This window comes from Aspergillus candidus, assembly GCF_002847045.1.
Source record: "Aspergillus candidus strain CBS 102.13 unplaced genomic scaffold BDW47scaffold_56, whole genome shotgun sequence".
Lineage (NCBI taxonomy): Eukaryota > Fungi > Ascomycota > Eurotiomycetes > Eurotiales > Aspergillaceae > Aspergillus > Aspergillus candidus.
In genome coordinates, this window is record NW_020194061.1 from 44,670 (window position 1) to 64,236 (window position 19,567).

At 52.3% G+C, this 19,567-nt stretch overlaps 9 protein-coding genes across 9 annotated transcripts; 5 read left to right on the forward strand and 4 right to left on the reverse strand.

The window, feature by feature from the left end:
* Window positions 1-172: 172 nt before the first annotated feature.
* On the forward strand, window positions 173-1,564 carry BDW47DRAFT_111454 (aldo/keto reductase family protein). Its single transcript, XM_024813957.1, has 6 exons — window positions 173-281; window positions 340-350; window positions 424-481; window positions 550-731; window positions 803-1,172; window positions 1,250-1,564. Exons 1-6 carry the CDS (start codon window positions 207-209, stop codon window positions 1,400-1,402), a joined length of 849 nt encoding a protein of 282 aa, XP_024668806.1. The 5' UTR covers window positions 173-206; the 3' UTR covers window positions 1,403-1,564.
* Window positions 1,565-2,104: 540 nt separating this feature from the next.
* BDW47DRAFT_128708 (putative gamma-cysteine synthetase regulatory subunit) lies at window positions 2,105-3,087 on the forward strand (the record flags this gene model as incomplete). The annotated part of the gene is made up of 2 exons (XM_024816894.1): window positions 2,105-2,127; window positions 2,184-3,087. 2 exons carry the CDS (start codon window positions 2,105-2,107, stop codon window positions 3,085-3,087), a joined length of 927 nt encoding a protein of 308 aa, XP_024668807.1.
* A 68-nt stretch (window positions 3,088-3,155) lies between these two features.
* Window positions 3,156-4,087, reverse strand: bud32 (serine/threonine protein kinase BUD32). Its single transcript, XM_024819670.1, has one exon. It carries the CDS (start codon window positions 4,070-4,072, stop codon window positions 3,224-3,226), a length of 849 nt encoding a protein of 282 aa, XP_024668808.1. The 5' UTR covers window positions 4,073-4,087; the 3' UTR covers window positions 3,156-3,223.
* A 398-nt stretch (window positions 4,088-4,485) lies between these two features.
* On the reverse strand, window positions 4,486-6,467 carry BDW47DRAFT_111460 (cytochrome P450). The gene is made up of 5 exons (XM_024813958.1): window positions 6,315-6,467; window positions 5,973-6,219; window positions 5,293-5,908; window positions 5,092-5,234; window positions 4,486-5,034 (listed from the first exon to the last, which is right to left on the reverse strand). Exons 1-5 carry the CDS (start codon window positions 6,408-6,410, stop codon window positions 4,580-4,582), a joined length of 1,557 nt encoding a protein of 518 aa, XP_024668809.1. The 5' UTR covers window positions 6,411-6,467; the 3' UTR covers window positions 4,486-4,579.
* A 555-nt stretch (window positions 6,468-7,022) lies between these two features.
* BDW47DRAFT_111462 (uncharacterized protein) lies at window positions 7,023-10,522 on the forward strand. The gene is made up of 3 exons (XM_024813959.1): window positions 7,023-7,584; window positions 7,634-8,047; window positions 8,130-10,522. Exons 1-3 carry the CDS (start codon window positions 7,118-7,120, stop codon window positions 10,462-10,464), a joined length of 3,216 nt encoding a protein of 1,071 aa, XP_024668810.1. The 5' UTR covers window positions 7,023-7,117; the 3' UTR covers window positions 10,465-10,522.
* A 355-nt stretch (window positions 10,523-10,877) lies between these two features.
* Window positions 10,878-12,260, forward strand: BDW47DRAFT_111463 (short-chain dehydrogenases/reductase). Its single transcript, XM_024813960.1, has 5 exons — window positions 10,878-10,968; window positions 11,068-11,380; window positions 11,448-11,555; window positions 11,641-11,859; window positions 11,910-12,260. Exons 1-5 carry the CDS (start codon window positions 10,927-10,929, stop codon window positions 12,089-12,091), a joined length of 864 nt encoding a protein of 287 aa, XP_024668811.1. The 5' UTR covers window positions 10,878-10,926; the 3' UTR covers window positions 12,092-12,260.
* Window positions 12,215-13,573, reverse strand: BDW47DRAFT_134008 (uncharacterized protein; the record flags this gene model as incomplete). Its single annotated transcript, XM_024817991.1, has 1 exon — window positions 12,215-13,573. Exon 1 carries the CDS (start codon window positions 13,202-13,204, stop codon window positions 12,215-12,217), a length of 990 nt encoding a protein of 329 aa, XP_024668812.1. The 5' UTR covers window positions 13,205-13,573.
* A 954-nt stretch (window positions 13,574-14,527) lies between these two features.
* Window positions 14,528-16,585, reverse strand: BDW47DRAFT_111467 (amphiphysin). The gene is made up of 4 exons (XM_024813961.1): window positions 16,358-16,585; window positions 15,839-16,282; window positions 14,744-15,772; window positions 14,528-14,691 (listed from the first exon to the last, which is right to left on the reverse strand). Exons 2-4 carry the CDS (start codon window positions 16,020-16,022, stop codon window positions 14,669-14,671), a joined length of 1,236 nt encoding a protein of 411 aa, XP_024668813.1. The 5' UTR covers window positions 16,023-16,282; window positions 16,358-16,585; the 3' UTR covers window positions 14,528-14,668.
* A 406-nt stretch (window positions 16,586-16,991) lies between these two features.
* Window positions 16,992-19,015, forward strand: BDW47DRAFT_111468 (IscS subfamily cysteine desulfurase). Its single transcript, XM_024813962.1, has 2 exons — window positions 16,992-18,162; window positions 18,395-19,015. The coding sequence occupies exons 1-2, from the start codon at window positions 17,071-17,073 to the stop codon at window positions 18,815-18,817; spliced, it is 1,515 nt and encodes a 504-aa protein (XP_024668814.1). The 5' UTR covers window positions 16,992-17,070; the 3' UTR covers window positions 18,818-19,015.
* The last annotated feature ends 552 nt before the right edge of the window (window positions 19,016-19,567 follow it).

Genomic DNA, 19,567 nt, shown 5'->3' on the forward strand with positions numbered 1-19,567 from the left:
TTTAGTCAGTTTCTACCAGTAGAAACTACCCCGTAGAGACTAGAGAGGCTCTTTCGAGACAGGTTCACGTGGGATATGGCATGCATGCATGCATGGATCTACGTGGACCCACGATGATATCATCCACGCCCCGCATCATCCTTCTTATCCTCTTCTCTACCTACAGTCTGGACTCGTAGTAACCTACAACAAAGCAAACCGCCAAAATGACAGCACTGAAAGGACTCCAATCTACCCACCGTTTGAACTCAGGCCATGAGTTGCCTGTTCTTGGATACGGGGTAAGCCACGAAACTTCACCATAGACACAATATACTCAGTGTTAACTAACCTACACAGGTTTACATGATGTACGCCACAACCTACACTTAACCCAAGAACCAGTGCCTGCTAGTATAGTCAGTACAACCTAACAACCCACAGTCCCTCATCCCAAACCGAGAAAGCCGTCCGCGAAGCTCTCCATGTCGGCTACCGCCAAGTACACCCCCCGTACCCAACCCAATCCAACCCAACTCGGACATCTAGCTAACCACAACGCTGGCACAGATCGACTCTGCAATAATGTACCGCAACGAGAAACCCTGCGGTCGCGCAATCAACGCCTCGGGGGTCCCCCGCGCGGATATCTTCTTCACGACGAAGATACCCCCAAACTCGATGGGGTATGAGCGCACGCGGCGGGCGATTGACACGAGTTTGAAGGAGGCGGAGCAGGAGTATTTCGATCTGTATTGACCCTTGTTCCTTATCCCTCACTCAACCAAGCAACAGCCCAGTGGCTAATTTATGCACAATCAAGGATCCTAATCCACGCGCCCTACGGCGGAAAAGAGGCGCGTCTGGGATCGTGGCGTGCACTCGTCGAAGCCCAAGCTTCTGGAAAGGTCCGGTCAATTGGAGTGTCGAACTATGGGATCCACCATTTGGAGGAGCTGGAGGGGCACATTTCGAAAGGAGGAGGAAGCAAGATAGATGTCGGACAGTACGAGCTGCATCCGTGGTGCGATCGACCCGAGATCGCAGAGTGGTTACAGAAGAGGAAGATCGCCGTGCAGGCTTACTCGCCGCTTGCTCACGGGGAGCGCATGGATGAGCCTGTTTTGAAGAAGATTGGGGGGAAGTATGGGAAGTCTGGGGCGCAGGTGATGGTTCGGTGGGGGTTGCAGAGGGTGAGTCTTCTTCCTTCTTCCTTCCTTTTTTTTTTTTTGTCTCTATGGATAAAGTGGGAGAGCTGATAAGATAGCAGGGATTCGTCCCCCTACCCAAATCCATAACGCCTAGCCGGATCAGGGAAAACGCCGAGGTGTTTGATTTCGAGCTGGACGAGGGGGATATGAAGGCGTTGCAGACGGGGATTTATGAACCGACTGATTGGGATCCGACGGTGGATGATGATTGAATGTAACCAGCGTGCAGTAGTATATGATAAGACCAGCGTGGTCTGACATGCAGTGGGTTTAGCCTGAAGGCTTGCGAATTCCATATGTGATATTGGCTACTAAGTTTATGGAGGTTCTGCAAGTGTATATCATGTAGATGCTGCCGAGTGCGTGCATATGTCTGTTCACCATTCCATGCCCTGTATAAAGTGGGATCGAATGTGATCTGGCTAGGATTGGCCTCAATAATTGTGATCCTTTGTCCAAATTGGAAAGAATAAATGAGCATAATTGTCATTCTGTATGTCTCCCATAGTAATCGATATCTTGATATAGGGCGTGCAGTCTTCACTCTTCAGTATGTGTTCTACGTTCAACAATCAGTGTGTAGTAGACAGATACATATGCTCCTTCCAAAGCGAAGCTTGAGCCATTCAGAATCCTATCACAAATCATCAGTATAATGAGTTGTTCGACAGTGCTATCCTAGTATAAAGCCACGACAAGAATTCACCAGTTGACGGTCAGGCGCTGCTTAGCAATCCACCGAATGCAACCAAATCATCGCCGCTTCACCCCGCTATTCCCGCTATTCTTCCCGCAATCTTTCTCTTCAACCGTACACCTCTTCGTCTTGGATACTTTTCTTCTCCTCTTTAATCATTTAAAACACCTTCCCCCGGTCACTCCGTCACCCTCCCCTACCAAGGCCCCTGAGCGCCATGAAGTTGATCCTGTCCACATCGTAAGCCTGCCCCTCACCGACCCCCACCCCAAGAGGCCATAGACTAACAGCAATAGAAATATCATGACGGTAGGCGGCCCGTCCGTCATCCGCCCCGTCACAACCGCCAAATCCAACGTCGAACTGATCAATTCCCTGCGCTCCAACTTCCAAGCTTCCCAACAGCCGACCGCCGACCCCACCGACCGACGCCCCGCGGCCACCTGGACACACCAAGGCCCCGACGCCCTCTACATCCCCGCGCTGGACCCCTCCTCCCCGGGTCTCGCCGAGGAACGCGCGGAGTACGACATCACCGTGAAGCTGTTCTACCTGCCTGGGATCCCTGCGTCGCGGCGGTGCGCGCACACGCGGGAGGCCATCGACCTCGTCCTGAAAGAGCTACGGGTAGACTCGATCGACCTGCTGATCGTCTCGTTCCCGGGGATCCTATTCGACGCGGAGGACGACAGCGACGAGGAGGAGGACACGCGGTCGTCGGACAACGGCAGCGAGGAGCCCGACGACTTCGACAGCATGATCCAGACGTGGCGGGCGCTGGAGGCGCTGCAGGAGAAGGGCATGATCGCGCAGCTGGGCGTCGCGGAGTTTGGGAGCGACCGGCTTGCTCGGTTCCTGCCGCACACGCGCGTCAAGCCCTCTGTCGACCAGATCAATCTCAAGGACTGCTGCGTTGTGCCCAAGTCGTTGATTCTGTATGCGCGCCAGGAGAAGATCCAGCTGCTGACTCATAATGACTGTAATGATATCTTGCCGGTTGGGACTACGCGCGAGCTGCTGGGTCCTGCTGGGGCGGGTATCCTGGCTTCGACGTCGGATGCTAAGGATGGGATCGAGGGGGACGTTGAGCCGCAGTGGGTGGTCAAGTATACTGCGGTCGTCAAGGACCGGGGGGTAGTTGAGAACAAGGGGTATTTTGCGTTGGCGGACATGGGCAGCTGCGTGAAGCCGCGGGAGTAGCCTTCCCACTTCTATCTTTGGTTGTTTTTCTTCTTGTTTGTCTATATCCAGAATGCATTCACAGCGCGGCGTTGCTCAATGACGATCATGTCCACATCATCTTCCATAATTATAACAATCCCGGTATATACCACTCCTAACCAATCATGCTCCGCTTCCGCCCTCTCAGGCGCACATCCTCCAACCGCTTCAAGGCAGTAGCAGCCCCCTTGAAACTCTCCCGATAGCCCTTTAGTACCTCCTCGAAGAACTGTTCCGTGTGGGGATGCGTGCTCCCAAACGCGCGCTCAAGCACATACAGATCGACCGCGCGGTCCTCATCCTGTGCACTCTGCGCCGCGAGGCCAAAATCAATCAACACGACCTGTCCATCCATATCAACCTGTCCGTCCTCCTCCTCCTCCTCCTCCCCCTTCGGCGGCCCCTCCGGCCTCAACATCAAATTACTCGTCGTGAGATCCCCATGCACCACGCCCGCGCGATGCAGCGCCCCCACGGAAACCCCAATCCTCCTCATAAGATCGCGCACACGCTCCTCCTCCCCACTCGCCACTATCCCCCCAGCCCCACGAACCAGTTTCTCCCACCTCTCAAGCACAACCCTAACAACCAACCCATCAACCCACTCCATCAACAACCAAGCGCTCCCAATACCACTCTCCCCCCCATGAGCATTCCCCGCGCCCTGGCCCTCCCAGTCAAGCGCGAGCAAAGCGGGGACAGGCACGCCTTCGCGGACGAGCTTCGCGAGGCAGCGAGCTTCCTGCAGGATGCGCTGGCGGGTGAGGCGGCGGTCGAGGATGGGGTGGCGGTAGGGTTTGGAGGGGCGGACTTTGAGCGCGGCGGGGGTGGAGGGTGTTAGGTGGGTGGTTTTGTAGAGGCGGGCTTCGGCGCCTTGGGTGAGGAGGGTTGGTGGGGGGTTGGTGTTGTTGAAGGGGGTGGGGAGGGGCGGGGGGGTATATTTTGTTGTTGTTGGTGTGGACATTGTGGTGGATTGTGCTGTCTGTGTTGTTGAGATTGTGTAGATTGTGCTGTTTATATCATGGAGATTGAAAAGTTGAGGTTTGAAAGAGTGACGGTGGGGTCGAGTGGGATGTGAAGATTGAAGATCGGCGTGGAAAAGTCCCGCGTTGGTGGTCACGTGGTTGATATCGATTGATCTATACAGTCGTCTCAACTATTCTATCTTGTCCATCGATCATTATAATGCAGTACAGGTGTATGCTATGGTTGACTCAGCTGTAATCTGTCTGATAGAGCTTTAGTCAGTATTTTCTCTAGCTGTAGGATGATTCTAGCATCTTATTATCAGCAGGCTACTCCTCCTAGGGCTTATAGCTGCGCGTGGGTACGATTAACTGAGCGCGACAAGGCGATGCAGTATGATTTGATGGCATATCAGTTTGTCAGTTCTATTTCAAGGATATATATATATATATATCTAGTAGTGATCATAGTAGTACTAAAGCAAAAGGAAAAACGGCTACCCCGTTCACACCTCATACCTCTTCATCCTCACCCAACAACCATCCCCACTAGACACAACCAAAGTGAGAACCTGCCTCTCTTCGCCAACCGGGATATTAAACGGCTTATCCTCCGTCATTTCAATAGTCTCAAACATCTGCAACAACCGAACAACAGTATAAGCCGCCTCCAGCTCCGCAAAATTCTGACCCAGACACACGCGCGGACCCCGGTTGAAAGGCACATAGCCCCATCCGACATCTTTCAACGCGTCATTCTCCCAGCGCTCAGGGCGGAAACAGTCGGCGTCGGAGCCGAAGAGGTCTTTGCGACGGTGCATGGCGTAGACGCAGTATCCGACTCCTTCGCCTTTGCGGACGAGGATGGGGGCTGTTCCGTCGGGGCCTCCTCCTGTGGGAAGGGTTGTTGTCTTCGTGGCTGCGCGCGAGTTCACGGGGACGGAAGGGTATAATCGGAGGACTATGGGATCAGAGTTAGTATATTGAGAAAAATGGTATAAGAAGGGACATTAACTACCTTCTTTGATCACGATCGATAGATATGGCATCGCCTTGATTTGACGGATTTGGGGATCTGATGCTCCCGGACCAACGCCGACCGTCTCTTCAACCTCGCGCCGTAGCTTGGAAAGAACTTCAGGATGTTGGACGAGCAGGCGTCTTCAGTGGATTCTATCAGTATCTGAGCCAAACGGGAGTGCACAATGCTATGACTTACAGTGTCCATGTGAGGCAGCAAGCTGTCGTGTCTCTCCCAGCCAAAAGGATATTCAGACATTGGTCTCTCAAAACCTTTGGGCTCCTGGTTTTCTCAATGATGGCATCGACAAACGTGTAAGATTCATCCGAGTCCGCCGACTTGGACGGGACATAGCGATCCAAAGCCTTCTTGACCGCACCATCCACGAAATCATGGCATATCTTACAGACTTTCCGAAAGTCCTTTCCGTCTATAAGCCAGTGGAGATCGCCCAGGCGTCCTCGCTGAGCAAGGTAGTTCTGTCCTCGGTTAAAAGCCTCCGCGAACTCAGATTCAAGACCTGTGATTCCATCGGCCTTCAAACTCGGCAGATGTTGTCCAAAGAGCAGGAATAGGGTGGTCTCAAAGGTGAGGCGGAAGAAGAGCGGCTGCAGGTCCACGACTCCATCTTCAGGGACGCAGTCGATCAGGGCATCCACGGCGGATCTCACCTGTTCGAAGTTTTCCATCCTGTTATTCATGAATTGCGGCCGGAGAAGCTCGCGTGAGCGCTGCCACTGTTCCCCATCCTGAGTAAAGATCCCGCTACCCATCAACGGGTCAAAATGCACCGGTCGTAGCCCGAGATCGAAATCTTCAGCTCTCGTCAGCAGAGGAAAAGAAAAAAAGACACACACTGGTTCGAAAGTTGATCATACCGGAAAACTGCGACGAAAGAATAGCCTCGATATTTCGCGGCTCGATCGTATCGATACCTCGAGAAAACAGGAGCTTCTGCTCAAAGGTATTCCCCGACTGAGATATTACGTCCAGAAAGAATCGGAGGATCTGCTGTCTGCGATCGTACTCGAAAGCTTTGAAGAGTAGATCCAGCCCTAGAGGCCATTTTGAAGTCCACGGCTTGAGTGGTTGGCATCCGTGCGCTGCTGCGAATTGTTCGTCAATCTATGATCAGTCAGAACGAAAGCCTTCTGAGTTTGGGACCCAAGTAGAGCTCAAAAAAAATAGTAAATAGATATAAAAATAGAAACAAAACATACTCGCCGCTCATTCTGACCCTTTATAAATTTGTATATCAGGGACAGCGCTAGCGAGCCAGCAACGAGGTTGAGAAGCAGAGGAATCGAGAATATCATGATGCTTAAACAACATAAGATTTAGTATCTGGAAATTAGACTCAGACTAGAATGAACCCAGGTTCGTGTGACAGAGTGGTGGGCCATCATATATACTCTCTATGTTTGGAAGCAAATGGTATGCCTCATTCTACAACGCTAGTTCCCAAATTCGGGCTTAAGGTGCAGGGGTTGGAAGGAGTGATACGTCGAGGTGGCTGCAGCAATCACACGTAAGGCCTTGGCAGCTGCTGTCAGCAAATAGCCCGGATAAAGTTGACAACCCGTTTGCTTCAGATGAGGTGAGAAGGTCTGTTCTTTACTGAAGTGTCAAGCTTTGGAGCAGAAGGGTACCCATGTAGGCCAACGTTAGGGCTATCCTTGTTGGCCCACTGTAGAAAACCTCACCATGTTGCTTGAAGAATCAGCATTGCAGCTTCCGCACTACACCATTTTGTTCACCAAAGAGGGGTATCTCAGCAGGTTCGTCCGAAAGCACGATAGTTCGCAGGTAAGCGAAAGCCTCGCGCTAAACCCTGTATATAGGATTGCGATGCCATCCATCCATCCACCCCCCCACACGTGTCTGGTAGACTTTCCGGTAAATCCGAATGCCAAATTATATTGTTTTCTCATCTATCCACGTAAAACAAACCTCTAATTTCCTCTCATTTACACCTTTGTACACGCTATCTAGCGAGTATCTTATGACCCCCCGCGTCTGAAAGATGGATCCGCTTTCCATCATTGCGGGGGCGACTGGGATCGCGGATATTTGCCTGCGTGTCGTCCTGTTTCTAAAAGATATTCCAAACGCGGTTGCGTCCGTTCAACAGGAGATCAAGGTTTTGATCACAGAGGTCGAAACCCTGAAAGCCGTCCTAGAAACAGTCAAAACAACCTTTGATGGCTACATAGGAAGCCCCGACAAGTTATCCCTTCTGAAAGCCACCAACCTCGAAGATCTCTCAAATAAGTTTCGCGCAAGCATCGAGGCTTGTTATGACCTCGCAACGAGACTCGAGAAACTAACCAAGGAGGTTTACGGGAAATCCGGCTCGACGGTCACTGGAAAGCTCGATGGGCTTAGGAAGGAGTTCCGTAGGCGGGACAAGAATGCAGACCTCGCAAGGCTGCGTATGGAGCTGTCCGCTGAAAAACACAATCTGACACTGCTGCTAGATGGGATTAATCTGTGAGTTTTCAATCTGCTACCCTGCTATAATAGTGCTGAAATTGGGAAGGCACAACCAGAACGCTTCCCAAGGAACGCTGAATCACATACACGAGGACGTCCGTTCACTCAAGGCAGTAATCATCACACTTGAGAGTCGCCTCGCGTTACCCAAAAGCGATGACCCGGACCATGAGCAGAAGGATGACACAAGGTTGTCGAGGATAAAGCGATTACAACGGTCTATACGAGCGGTTGTCACGGCTGTCTCGACCCGCACTCCGAATGAGTTTTTCGATATCCCTCAGCCGGTCAGCAGCTATTACACCGGTCGAGCCCGGTACTTGAAGAAATTGCAGGATATACTTGTGGCCTCCACGGCCGACGAGGAAGGCCCGCGGCAGCAACGCTTTGTTGTCTACGGCTTGGGCGGTGCGGGAAAGACACAGTTTTGTTGCAAATTCGCAGAACAAAACCGAGAGAGGTACTTGAACATCTTCGTTGAACATCTTCGCCTCCCCTTCTAAAAGCGTTGTTATTGATCGCTAATTACTGTCCTGCCAAAGCTATTGGGGTGTCTTCTGGATTGACGCCACCTCGCATGAACGCATCAAGCAAACCTATGCACAAATTGGCAAGTTTGGAAAAGTGGAGGCGAACCACATGGCTGCAATGCATTGGCTCTCCAACCAAGAGGGTCGCTGGCTCTTGATAATGGACAACGCCGACGACCCATCAATCTCGCTCGACCAGTACTTCCCCCGAGGGGATAGAGGTCATGTCATTATAACCACCCGAAACCCGTCTCATAAGGAGCACGGGAACATTGGGCCTGGGTTTTTCAGGTTCGAAGATCTGAGCAGCGACGACGCCAACTCCCTTTTACTTCGGGCGACCAAATTGGCGGAGCCATGGGACACGGATTCCTTGTCATGGGCGGAGACAATCACCCGGCAGCTGGGCTACCTTGCCTTGTCTCTGATTCAGGCCGGCAGTGCCATTCGAAATGGCTTGTGTACGCTGAGGAACTACCTTGCCTTTCACGATGCAGAATGGGAGCACCTTCGTCGTGTGCGGAGACAATCTGTCGATGCGGACCATGCGGAGAAGTATTTGAGCGTACACGCTACATATGAAGTCTGCTACAAGGGCATGGAAGACAAAGGCACACAGGCCTCCAAGGATGCCATCCAATTGCTCAAGCTGTTCTCTTGCTTCTACTACAAGAAGATCCGATTTGATATCTTGACAAAAGCAATCGAGAATTGCAAGAAGGAAAGAGTCCAGCAGGAAACGGCGGCAAAGGACGAACAGAATCAGCCAGTATCTTGGTACGAAACATACAACAATCTACGATTGCTCCTGTTGGTTTATCTCACACAGGGACGTGATCGTCCGATTTTGCCTGACTTCATACGACAGGGGCGAGAGTCCGAGACTCTTGACATTCCACGGATACGATATGCACTAAGGGAGCTCACGCAAATGTCTCTGATCACGCATGATGAATCAGACGACAGCTATTCGATGCACCCCCTCATACACGAATGGGCGAGTAAACGGCCTGCCATGAGCTCAGCAGAACAAGCTGTTTGGTCGCATGCTGCAGCTACTACTCTCGCCCAGTCGCTTCTCCTCCCTCCTCTCGGCAACACCGAAGACCAGGAGCTCTTTCGGATCCGAGTTCTCCCACACGTCGACCACGTGCGCAAACTACAGGATGCAGCGAAGCGCAACGCCTTGGAGAGCCGGAAGCCCGGGCTCTTCGACTGGCTCTGGGTGAGATTCACGTTCGACAGAGCGCAGGTATTGCGCGATGCCAAGTTCAGCATGGTGTACCTCCAGAACTGGCGCCTGGAAGATGCCGAGGAGCTTCAGACGGGGGTTAAGGATTCTCTGGAAGCTTTCCTCGGATCGAACCATGCTTCCACCCGGCGGATCACGCTTGCCTTGGCGAGCACGTATCGGTCTCAGAGTCGCGGGGACGAGGCAGCGGACCTGCAAGAAGCTGTCTTGAACGCGTGCATAACCTCGTTGGGACCGGACCACGTCGACACCCTGACAACGATGGACGTCCTTGGTCAATCCCGATGGATGCAGGGACGATTCAGCGACGCGAAAGTACTCCAGCAAAAGGCTGTCGACGGACTGCTCAAATCTAAATCACGGGGTCGAATGCACGAGGACACGCTCACCGCAATGGGGTATCTCGGCCGGACGCTGGGCAAATTCTACGAGAACTACGACCATGCATTCCAGCTCCTCGAAGATTCATATGCGGGGTTAAAAGAAACCCTCGGCCCTGTACATTCCAAGACGCTGGAAGTGAAAGAAGAAATCGCCATGCTGAACCTACAAATCGGCAGCAACCTGCCTCTTGCGTCACAGATGATGCAGGAAGTGCTTGACGCCCGCAAGGAGAACATGGGCAAAGAGCACCCGTTCACTCTGTTCGCAATGGCAAGCATGGCAAGAATCAATATCGGGCTGCGTCGATACGACGATGCCGAAGACTTGCTCCGCAGCGGTCTAGCCATCGCGGACCGCAACCTCGGCGAAGACCATATCGGGACTATGATGGGCAGAACCTGGCTGGGCGCCGTGCTCGCGCGTCAATCGCGATTCGAAGAATCAGAAGCGACACTCCTCCGGGTGATGGACAAGCTGCGAAACATTTCATCCTACCGCGGTGAAAACCATCCCGATCGGTTGAACGCGATGATTCAACTTTCGTTGTGCTATCGGCTGCAGGGACGATATGATGATGCCATAGGACTGTGCGATCGGATCATCGAGGGCCTTCAATCGATCAGCGTGACGCAGCATCCGCTGGAAAGGAAGACCATAGCGGAGAAATGCGAATTGCTTGAGTTGAAAGCTGCCCGAGAGGGAGGAGGGTAGGAGTGGGTGTCAGACTATTATGATCTTGTAACATACAAACATTTAGCATAAGTTCTTTCGTACCTTCATGTTTATACGATCAAGGCACTTAGATATAAATGAGAGAGGCGAAAAAGAGGCAATCTAATTTCAATATAAGTAGTCTCAGTACCTCTTGAACCACATATTATGTTGCAAAGAATACCACTCCTCTACAAAAGATGTCCAGACACTTTTGCGCTCTGTGGGTAGTCTTTTCTAACACATGTTATGTTGCAACGATCCTTGTATAGTAGATGGATGTTCGCGATGTATACACTACTCCACAAGTAATGACGTCACTGGTGAACATCCCCAATTTGTAAGCGAGGGGCACTTGAAGACGATATAATGGCTGATTTACTCCAACACGCAACAAACATCGTCACTACCTATCCTAGTCCAATCCTTTTCATTATCTCCATTATATTCATTCTCTTCGATATGGCGAAAACAGTTATCGCAACGGGCACCTCATCCGGCCTGGTAAGCTGCACATCTTCCACCCATCACCCAACTCTTCAAAACCCCCCATATCCATACTGCACACCAGACACACCAAAGCCAACAAGCTAACCCAACCAGGGCTTCGAGCTGGTCAAACAGCTCCTCTCGCAGTCCACGCCCTACACATTCATAATGGGCGCGCGCGACACAGCCCGCACCCAGGCCGCATACGACTCCCTCAAGTACGACACCACCAAGCACAGTATCCACATCCTGCCACTGGAGCTGTCCTCCCTGCGCAGCGCGCAGTCCTTCGCGGAGCAAGCGCTCGCACAGCTAGGCTCGAACAAGCTCGATTATCTCTTCCTCGGGGCGGGCGTGTTGGATGGTGCGAGTGGGGCGGGGCCGAATGGATCGGCTTGGTGTGAGGGGTATGTGGTGAATCATTTGGGTATGTACCATGCATTGATGTAGTGGGATGGGATGGGTGGATGGTTGTGTGCTAATGTGTTGTATAGCTCAGCATTATTTGGTGCATTTGCTTCGTGATGCGTTGGAGGCGTCGAGGACGCGGGTTGTTGTCGTTTCGTCGGGCGCTATTCGGAGCGTTAGGGACCAGGATCCGGGTATGATCTTTTCTTCCTTTCCGTCTTTGTTGGTCTAGCTGTGAGGCACGTATATGATAGTGTACTAATTTGATGGATACTGCAGCAACCCTCGACGTGGACTTGAAAGCGAACTCCAACGCCGGTGTCCGAGCAGTATACAGCGCGTCCAAGTTCGTGCAACTGCTAGGCGCGCACTATTGGCGCCGGGAGCTGCCCTCCTGCACGATCGTGGCAGTCTCGCCGGGTCTCATCCCCGATACCAAGCTTGCGTCGAGTATGGGGCTAACGATGAATATGGCGGATGCCAAAACCATTCCCGAGGGTGGGTTCTCAGTTTGGGTGGAGACTTCGAGTGTGGCTAACAGCTCGCAGGTGCCCAGAATCTTCTCCGCGCGTTCACTGCTGACGTCCCGTCGGATCCCGAGCAGATCTTTTTGACTAGCTGGGGAGAGTGGTGGCCGAAGGATGTGTACGCGATGAGTCTTGACCGGGATCTGCAGAAGAAGTGGTGTTTGAGCAAGGATGAAATTGAGAAGTCTGAGGGTCTTACCTGATAGGTGTCACACTATGAATATATAGAAAGAGTATGTCTTTATAGACCATAACACACATCCGTGTATATATACCACGAATCATCATTTGGATCATAACTCGGCATGAACCCACTTTATATAGTATTATGACCTCTCCTCCCTCTTACTCGCAGTCCTGCTCCTAGGCGGCCCATTCACTTCCCTCTGGGCCCTTTTTGCAAGAGCAAACCAGGGACAGGAAAATGCCGACTTGCGGCGCGCAATACCGTCCTTCCCCTGCCCGTCGCCCGTCTGGCCATCCCAGAATCCGCCCGGCGAATCGGCCGTATAAGCCCACCCTGCTTCAGCATCGCTTGCCCTCCGCGCGAGCCCTACCAAGCGCGTCAAGATATCAAACTCCACTTTCAGCTTCACGCTGTAGATAAACCCTCGAGCGGCCGTCTGCGAGGCATAGCGCCCCGTGAACTCCAGCACCACTATTGCGATACCAAGCAGCACCACGATGGCATTGACGTATACTAAATGCTGCAGCAGACGACGGCCGACCTCGCCGTGGACCCCGTTGAGCGAACCCTCCGAGTACAGCATCTTCCAGGTCTCATACATATACAGGCCTGAAATGATGGTCTCCTGGACGAAGAAGAGCGTCACCTGGACACGCTCGAAGATCGCATACGGGATCACAAAGCGGGGAAACTGGTGGGAGTTGGCACCGTAGAAGAGCACGATGGTCGGGATCTGCAGGATGATCGCGTCGACGATGATCATCGCCAGCACGCAGCGGAGGACGAGAGGCTTGCGCACGATGAGGTGCAGGCGCGAGAACAGGACCAGCGACTGCCCGGTTACCATGGCGACCCAGCCGATGGCGATGAGCGTCACGTAAAGGTAGGTGATTTTGCTGGAGATGTGAAAGTCCCTGAGGAGGAAACCGATGGCGTAGATGGCTGTGCCCCATGTCGACGCGAAGAAGCTCCAGAAGTAGAGCCCGTTGTGGCGTTTGAAGGTGACGAGGAGGAGGAAGTTCAGCTCGAGGACGTTGTAGAGCGAGATGGAGATGAACGAGGTCACTCCGTATGTGACGGGGCGTGAGATTGTGGAGTTTCTATCGATGCCGTGATCGTCCAGATACATTGTATAGAGGGTTGTCCATACTAGTTGCTGATTTAGTAGCCTGTGCTATTTTATATAGCACCATCTGCCTAACCATCCAGACACTGCCATCGACCATATAGTTTACCATGGTTGCCATAGCAAAATCGCGATGGACTCATGATGCCATGGCGTCTGGAGTTACCAGGGAGCGACTCGGGACAGATATTTGGTTCCACGGGTGGGATGTCCAGTACATGATCGATATAGTAATTCGCAAGCAATGTGTCCCTTTTTACAGTCACATCCATGTCTATGCAAAACCTTCAATGTGGGCACGTTGGAGTGACGCATGACCCGGTTCATCGACTGAGGCCGCGACAATCATCTGATTGTTTTTCAGATGCCTATATAGGTTTAATGGTTAGACATTACTTTTTCATAAAGACTAATTCGCGACTTTTATTGTATAGAATTTTTGCAGTCGCAATCCGTACCTATCCACATCAGGTGGCCCTCTATGGTACCCTCAGCCAAGATAGCCTATACAAATAGACTGGGCTGTTCAGTAAACTCCAAACCCAGTGGCCTGGAGGGTCGAACCACGCGGTCGACAAGACCTTTGAGGATGTGAATTTATAAAAAGATAAGAAGGAGAGATGCGAGTATAGTTGTCAAGTGAAGAAAAAAGAATCGCATCTGCAGGAGATGACAGCTTCTCAGTCAGGTGACAGCCCAGCACTGCTCCTTCTCTTCCATACAACTTAGCAATCCACTCGCTTTCTTCCACATCATTCTTCCAGATTAGCTCTATAAATGCATTCAATCAATTCTTACGGAACGTCCCTAGAACCCCAACCATATCTCTTGTGCAAACAGAACCCATCAAACAAAACAGCCAGCGCATAGTCATACCCACCTATATCCTACAACCTCTAGCAACAAATTAACCCATAAAGTACGTAGCGCACAACACAACCATAGTACAGCAAACAAGATTAGCAAGCATGGTGGCGTTCATCCTCACAGGGATATATATACCATCCGTCTGGAATGGGTACTAGCGTTGTTGATCCATGCAGGCTGTATAGTGGTACTACTAGCACCATCGTCGGTCCACGGCGATCGATCGGTGGATCTGATCTGATCTGATTTGGAGTAAAATTTGGATCGGGATAGGTTTTAGGGGGACCATTTTCTGGGGATATTTTCTTATTTATTTTGATATATCAGGTGGAGGTGGAATATACCGGTGGGAATTTTGTGGAGGGATCTTAGCTGAGGAGTGTCGAGTCTCATGACATATGGGTATATATCCGTGATTCCATGAGTAAGGGCGGGCGAAAACAGCTCGTCGGTAGATTACAGCAGTACAGCTAGCAAACAAAACATCGTCAAATTCATAACCAATATATACACCAATCATGCAACGCTCTAACAAGCCAATGCTAGCCCGCACCATCAGCCGTATCCAACTCCGTCCCAGATGAAAGATATAAGAGCACTCTAGTTGAGTTGGACGTAGTTGGCTAGGTGGGTTAGCTACAAGGACAGAGAGAAAGGGAGGAAGATGGAGCATACCTGGGAACTGTCCTTCCCGTCCGTCAACCCTACCTGTCCACCACTCATTCGTGTTATCCGTGCGATGGATGATCTGGATCACCTCACCAGCGGAAAAGCTCAAATCGCCATGCGCCTGCGCCTCGTAGTCATACAGCGCGGTGACGGTCTCGGTGTGCTGTGCCAGACGCGACGGCTTGGGCTTCGGCGGCGGCGGGGCCGGCTTCTTGCCGCTGAAGCTGCCGGACGGGCTGCTCGTGACAGACGCGGCGGTCGCGGCGGTATACGGTGGCGGGGGGTTGTCGACACCGTCGGAGTCTCTCCGCCGCCCGGCGAAGCTGCCCCCCTTGTCGTCTAGCTTGCCCTTGCCGGCGAGCTTGGTGTTGTGGCGGCCCAGGCCCTTGGTCTTGAAGTGGACGATGACGAGCGCCTCGGCCTGCTCCTGGACGTTGCCGCGTTTCGCCTCGTAGGCCTCGAGGACGTCTAGGGTCAGGTTGAAGTAGTTGATGTTCATGCCCTGCATCTTCTCGTGCAGCGTGTAGAAGATGTTCAGCTGCATGTAGTAGAAGGATTGGAACAGCGGGCGGATGAACTCGGCTTCGAGCTGGAATAGTCGGGGGAGTTCCTCCTTCAGCAGGTCGTTGTAGGTGTTGAACTCCTGCGTCGCCTGCTCGACGTCGTTCTCGGCGCGGTACAGGGCTTTCTCGTCCTTCAGCGACTTGTCCTTCTTCTCCTCCAGCTTCTTCAGCGTGGCGCGGTGGCGATCGTAGTCCAGCTTCTTGTGGTCCCGCTTGACCGCTACCTTCCGGATCACCTTAATCACTTCGAGTAGTTGGTCGGCCGGGCTGACGATGCGGCTGTCGATCAGCTCCAGCTCGGGCGCTAGCGACTCTTGTAGTTCGGCCACAATGGCTTCGTACTCCTCGCAGGCCTGGATGCCCTCGGGATTTCCTTCCACCACGTACGAATCGGGGTCGGAGGCGCGTCCCGAAATGGGTTTGTAGAGTTCGGTCATGGCTTTGGAGAATTCGATCTGGTGGTTGAGCATGCCTATTTCACGTTATATTAGCCCGACCTGTTCCAACCCGGTGGATGTCGGCAAACTGGATAAGGTACCATTAATTGCGCCGAAATACTTCTGGGACTCATCGTGGAGTCTCTTCGTCTCTCGTTCTAGCTCCTGAAAACGCCGCTCGGCATCCATATAAACAGCATCTTTAGTGTGCTCGCCAATGTTGAAGCGGGCCTTGAAATTTTGAGGGGCCCGAACGACCCCTTTCGAGAAACCTTTGAAACTCATTTTGGGCCAGGATAATATAAAGTAGGGGAGAATAAGGAGGAGAAAACGAAAGAAAAGAAGAGAGGGAAAAAAGTTCAAGACGGCAACAAAGCAGAGTGGGGAAGGTTTGGCTTGATTTGGCTGGATGAGTAGATAGTCGGGAATACTAAGGTGGTCTAAGTCGGTGACGGTTAGACTGGGTGGCTCAACTATGACATCAGATGGGTTGCCCTTGCTTTGTCGGTCTTAATCTTTGATTTATGCCAACCAATTGTTATGCACTAATAAAGTAATTAGTCTTCTGTGGATGGATTCTCTGAGATCGAGGTAGATCAGGCAAGGAGGACAGTAGATACCCAGCCCCGGGGAAATCCCCTTTATCTATCAGTCAGTATTCGGTAGGTATTACGACAAGTAGTCGTAACCGAAAAGGAGTCAATGTGGCGCAGGCTTGGCCTTTCTGTTAGTTCCGTGGGTGGAATTAGGCACCCAGAATCCCATTCAGATTGGATCACTCCGGATATAAAGGACATTCCTACCTGACCAGGCTGCGCCATTATCAAGCATGATGGACAAAGGCCCAGAGTCGATCGATAAGGCGATGAAGATCTGCCTGACGTAAGACGGCTTCGGCTCTCCACTGGATTCTGATCGTACAACTGTATGTCTATAGAATTATACATTGATGGTAAGGTAGTACTGAATTGTCCGATTACCGAGCATGCAAGACACAAACTACTTCGACTGAACCATTGAAGAAATACACAGACCATACTATGGTGAATTGACAATAAACTGCCCGTTTAGACATTGTCAGATGATGTCATCTGAACTCATAATTATACTGTATAAAGATACATTAATAACCTGCATAGTTCGGACATAAACCAAATCCGATCGGATTTAATTCCTCGGCAATGAACAGATGAGTCAGCCAACAAAAATGCTGACTAACAAATGATATAACCGGACCCAACAATTTTCCCGCTCCTGACACTTCCTCCCATCTCTCCGTCATCAAAGGACCTCTATTGCCACCCGTTTAACCATCTCGTGGCATCGTTCTATCATGTCGTCCATGAATCCAGCTTTGCGACAGGCGTCGCGTGTCTACGCTCGTCGTCTGTCGTCCACACAGGGCGCTCGTGCCCTGCGCTTTCGGGCACCCGTCCGCGGCTATGTCTCCGAGACCAAGGCCGGAAGCGCCCAGGTCTCCGTTGACCAGGCCATCAAGCAAGAACAGAAAGACTTCATGAACAAGACCGGTATGCAAGCGTCGAAGGTGGAGCTGCCTGGGTCGGGCATCGCCGGGGACGCCTCGATGAGCCCCTCCGCCGGCATCCTGAAGCAGGCGACCGTCATGGACCAAGGCACTCGCCCCATCTACCTGGATATGCAATCAACGACCCCGACCGACCCGCGCGTGCTCGACGCCATGCTCCCCTACATGACGGGCATCTACGGTAACCCGCACTCGCGGACGCACGCCTACGGATGGGAGTCCGAGAAAGCGGTGGAACAGGCGCGCGAGAACATCGCCAAGCTGATCGGCGCGGATCCCAAGGAGATCATCTTCACGAGCGGCGCGACCGAGAGCAACAACATGAGCATCAAGGGAGTGGCGCGATTCTTCGGTCGCTCGGGCAAGAAGAACCATATCATTACGACGCAGACGGAGCACAAGTGTGTGCTGGACAGCTGCCGGCATCTGCAGGACGAGGGATTTGAGGTGACCTACCTGCCGGTGCAGAGCAACGGGCTGATCCGCATGGAGGATCTGGAGGCGGCCATGCGTCCGGAGACCGCGTTGGTCAGTATCATGGCCGTGAACAACGAGATCGGCGTGATCCAGCCGATGGAGCAGATCGGCAAGCTGTGCCGGTCCAAGCGGGTGTTCTTCCACACGGACGGCGCCCAGGCGGTGGGCAAGATTCCACTGGACGTGAACAAGCTGAACGTGGATTTGATGTCCATCTCGAGTCACAAGATCTACGGGCCCAAGGGCATCGGTGCTTGCTTCGTGCGCCGTCGTCCGCGTGTCCGTCTCGACCCTCTGATCACCGGTGGTGGTCAGGAGCGTGGTCTGCGCAGTGGCACGCTGGCGCCTCATCTGGTGGTCGGATTTGGCGAGGCCTGCCGTCTCGCGTCCCAAGAAATGGAGGTGAGCATCTTACTTTCTTCCCTCCCCCCCTCCTTTTCTCTTTTGCTTTTGGTTTGGTCATCGGCGGTGATTAGAAGCTTTAATCGTATCACCTCTGATGGCCCCGGGGGTAGCTGCACGCAATGCGTGTTCCCGGGACCGAATGGTGTACATAGCAGGGGTAATGAGTCGTTGGCCTGGTTGACTGTTTTTCACGCTTTCACGTGGCATAGCGGTAGCTAACCGAGATTAGTACGATACCAAGTATATCGAGCGACTGTCCACCCGGCTGCGTGATGGCCTGCTGTCGATGGAGCACACGGCTCTCAACGGTGACCGGGATGCCCACTACCCTGGGTGCGTGAACGTATCGTTCGCGTACATCGAAGGCGAGTCGCTTCTGATGGCACTTCGGGATATCGCACTCTCTTCGGGCAGCGCGTGCACGTCTGCGTCGCTGGAACCGAGCTACGTGCTGCGCGCCCTGGGCAGCAGCGACGAGAGCGCCCACAGCAGTATCCGATTCGGAATTGGCCGGTTCACGACGGACGCGGAGATCGACTACGTGCTGCAGGCAGTGCAGGCGCGTGTGCATTTCCTGCGTGAGCTGAGTCCGCTGTGGGAGTTGGTGCAGGAGGGTATTGATCTGAACACGATCGAGTGGAGTCAGCATTAGACACCCTGTGGTGAGATAAAAAAGTATAATATTGGGCGTGACCTTTTTTTGCGTGTACATGTATGATATCAGGGCGGGCGTTGGGCATGTACACCAGGGTTATGATTTGTACAGCACTAGAATGAGCCATCTATCTACTTTTGTCGTCTTTAGGTAGTACACAATTTATATCCATCTGCATATGGATTAGAGTGCTCGCGCCTCTTGTCTTCTGCCCCCTACGTAGACGGAGCACGTGGAATGCCCTGAGCTGATCACTACTAGAAGCTAGCAGGGGACTCAGTATAAGTATCCTGTGTAGGACGGTGTTAAGAAAACACAGTACCCGCGCTGAAATTGTATTTATGCTTCCTTTAGCACCACCACTCAAATCTATATGTGAGAAGGGATATTTGAAGGGGCAAATAGTCAGTACGCATTCAGGAGCATCGTCATCTCAGAATATTGCAAGGTCAGGGTGTATTCAATCATGCTTCAATCTGTATAGTTGTAGATTAGGGGTTGGCGGAGACCACCATATCTGTCTAGATCTGTTTCATTTCCCGATCCAAGGGATTCATGAATTATCGGGTATCAGCAACAGGACGAAGCATGGCAAATGATGATAATTTTCTTTGTAGAAGAGACACGGGGAATTAGGGTAGTGTTGGACACGTGCCCTCTGCCTAATGTACAAGGTGTCTGGACTGGTATTCCAGATCTGAGAGATGAGTATAACATCGTACAGATACCAATGAACTCTCCACTACC

Excerpts from the sequence above, each read along its gene's own strand:
- BDW47DRAFT_111454 (XM_024813957.1), top strand. The coding sequence starts at position 207 with ATGACAGCACTGAAAGGACTCCAATCTACCCACCGTTTGAACTCAGGC. Across the intron at positions 482-549 it reads TCCATGTCGGCTACCGCCAA|ATCGACTCTGCAATAATGTA; the intron begins GTACACCCCCCG and ends ACGCTGGCACAG. Across the intron at positions 1,173-1,249 it reads TTCGGTGGGGGTTGCAGAGG|GGATTCGTCCCCCTACCCAA; the intron begins GTGAGTCTTCTT and ends ATAAGATAGCAG.
- BDW47DRAFT_111462 (XM_024813959.1), top strand. The coding sequence starts at position 7,118 with ATGGATCCGCTTTCCATCATTGCGGGGGCGACTGGGATCGCGGATATT. Across the intron at positions 7,585-7,633 it reads CTGCTAGATGGGATTAATCT|GCACAACCAGAACGCTTCCC; the intron begins GTGAGTTTTCAA and ends GAAATTGGGAAG. Across the intron at positions 8,048-8,129 it reads GCAGAACAAAACCGAGAGAG|CTATTGGGGTGTCTTCTGGA; the intron begins GTACTTGAACAT and ends GTCCTGCCAAAG.
- BDW47DRAFT_111468 (XM_024813962.1), top strand. The coding sequence starts at position 17,071 with ATGTCGTCCATGAATCCAGCTTTGCGACAGGCGTCGCGTGTCTACGCT. Across the intron at positions 18,163-18,394 it reads TCGCGTCCCAAGAAATGGAG|TACGATACCAAGTATATCGA; the intron begins GTGAGCATCTTA and ends AACCGAGATTAG.
- BDW47DRAFT_111460 (XM_024813958.1), bottom strand. The coding sequence starts at position 6,410 with ATGATATTCTCGATTCCTCTGCTTCTCAACCTCGTTGCTGGCTCGCTA. Across the intron at positions 6,220-6,314 it reads AGGGTCAGAATGAGCGGCGA|ATTGACGAACAATTCGCAGC; the intron begins GTATGTTTTGTT and ends GACTGATCATAG. Across the intron at positions 5,235-5,292 it reads TGCTGCCTCACATGGACACT|ACGCCTGCTCGTCCAACATC; the intron begins GTAAGTCATAGC and ends AATCCACTGAAG.
- BDW47DRAFT_111463 (XM_024813960.1), top strand. The coding sequence starts at position 10,927 with ATGGCGAAAACAGTTATCGCAACGGGCACCTCATCCGGCCTG. Across the intron at positions 10,969-11,067 it reads CGGGCACCTCATCCGGCCTG|GGCTTCGAGCTGGTCAAACA; the intron begins GTAAGCTGCACA and ends TAACCCAACCAG. Across the intron at positions 11,556-11,640 it reads CGTTAGGGACCAGGATCCGG|CAACCCTCGACGTGGACTTG; the intron begins GTATGATCTTTT and ends TGGATACTGCAG.
- BDW47DRAFT_111467 (XM_024813961.1), bottom strand. The coding sequence starts at position 16,022 with ATGAGTTTCAAAGGTTTCTCGAAAGGGGTCGTTCGGGCCCCTCAAAAT. Across the intron at positions 15,773-15,838 it reads GTATTTCGGCGCAATTAATG|GCATGCTCAACCACCAGATC; the intron begins GTACCTTATCCA and ends AACGTGAAATAG. Across the intron at positions 14,692-14,743 it reads ACGGGAAGGACAGTTCCCAG|CCAACTACGTCCAACTCAAC; the intron begins GTATGCTCCATC and ends TAACCCACCTAG.
- bud32 (XM_024819670.1), bottom strand. The coding sequence starts at position 4,072 with ATGTCCACACCAACAACAACAAAATATACCCCCCCGCCCCTCCCCACC.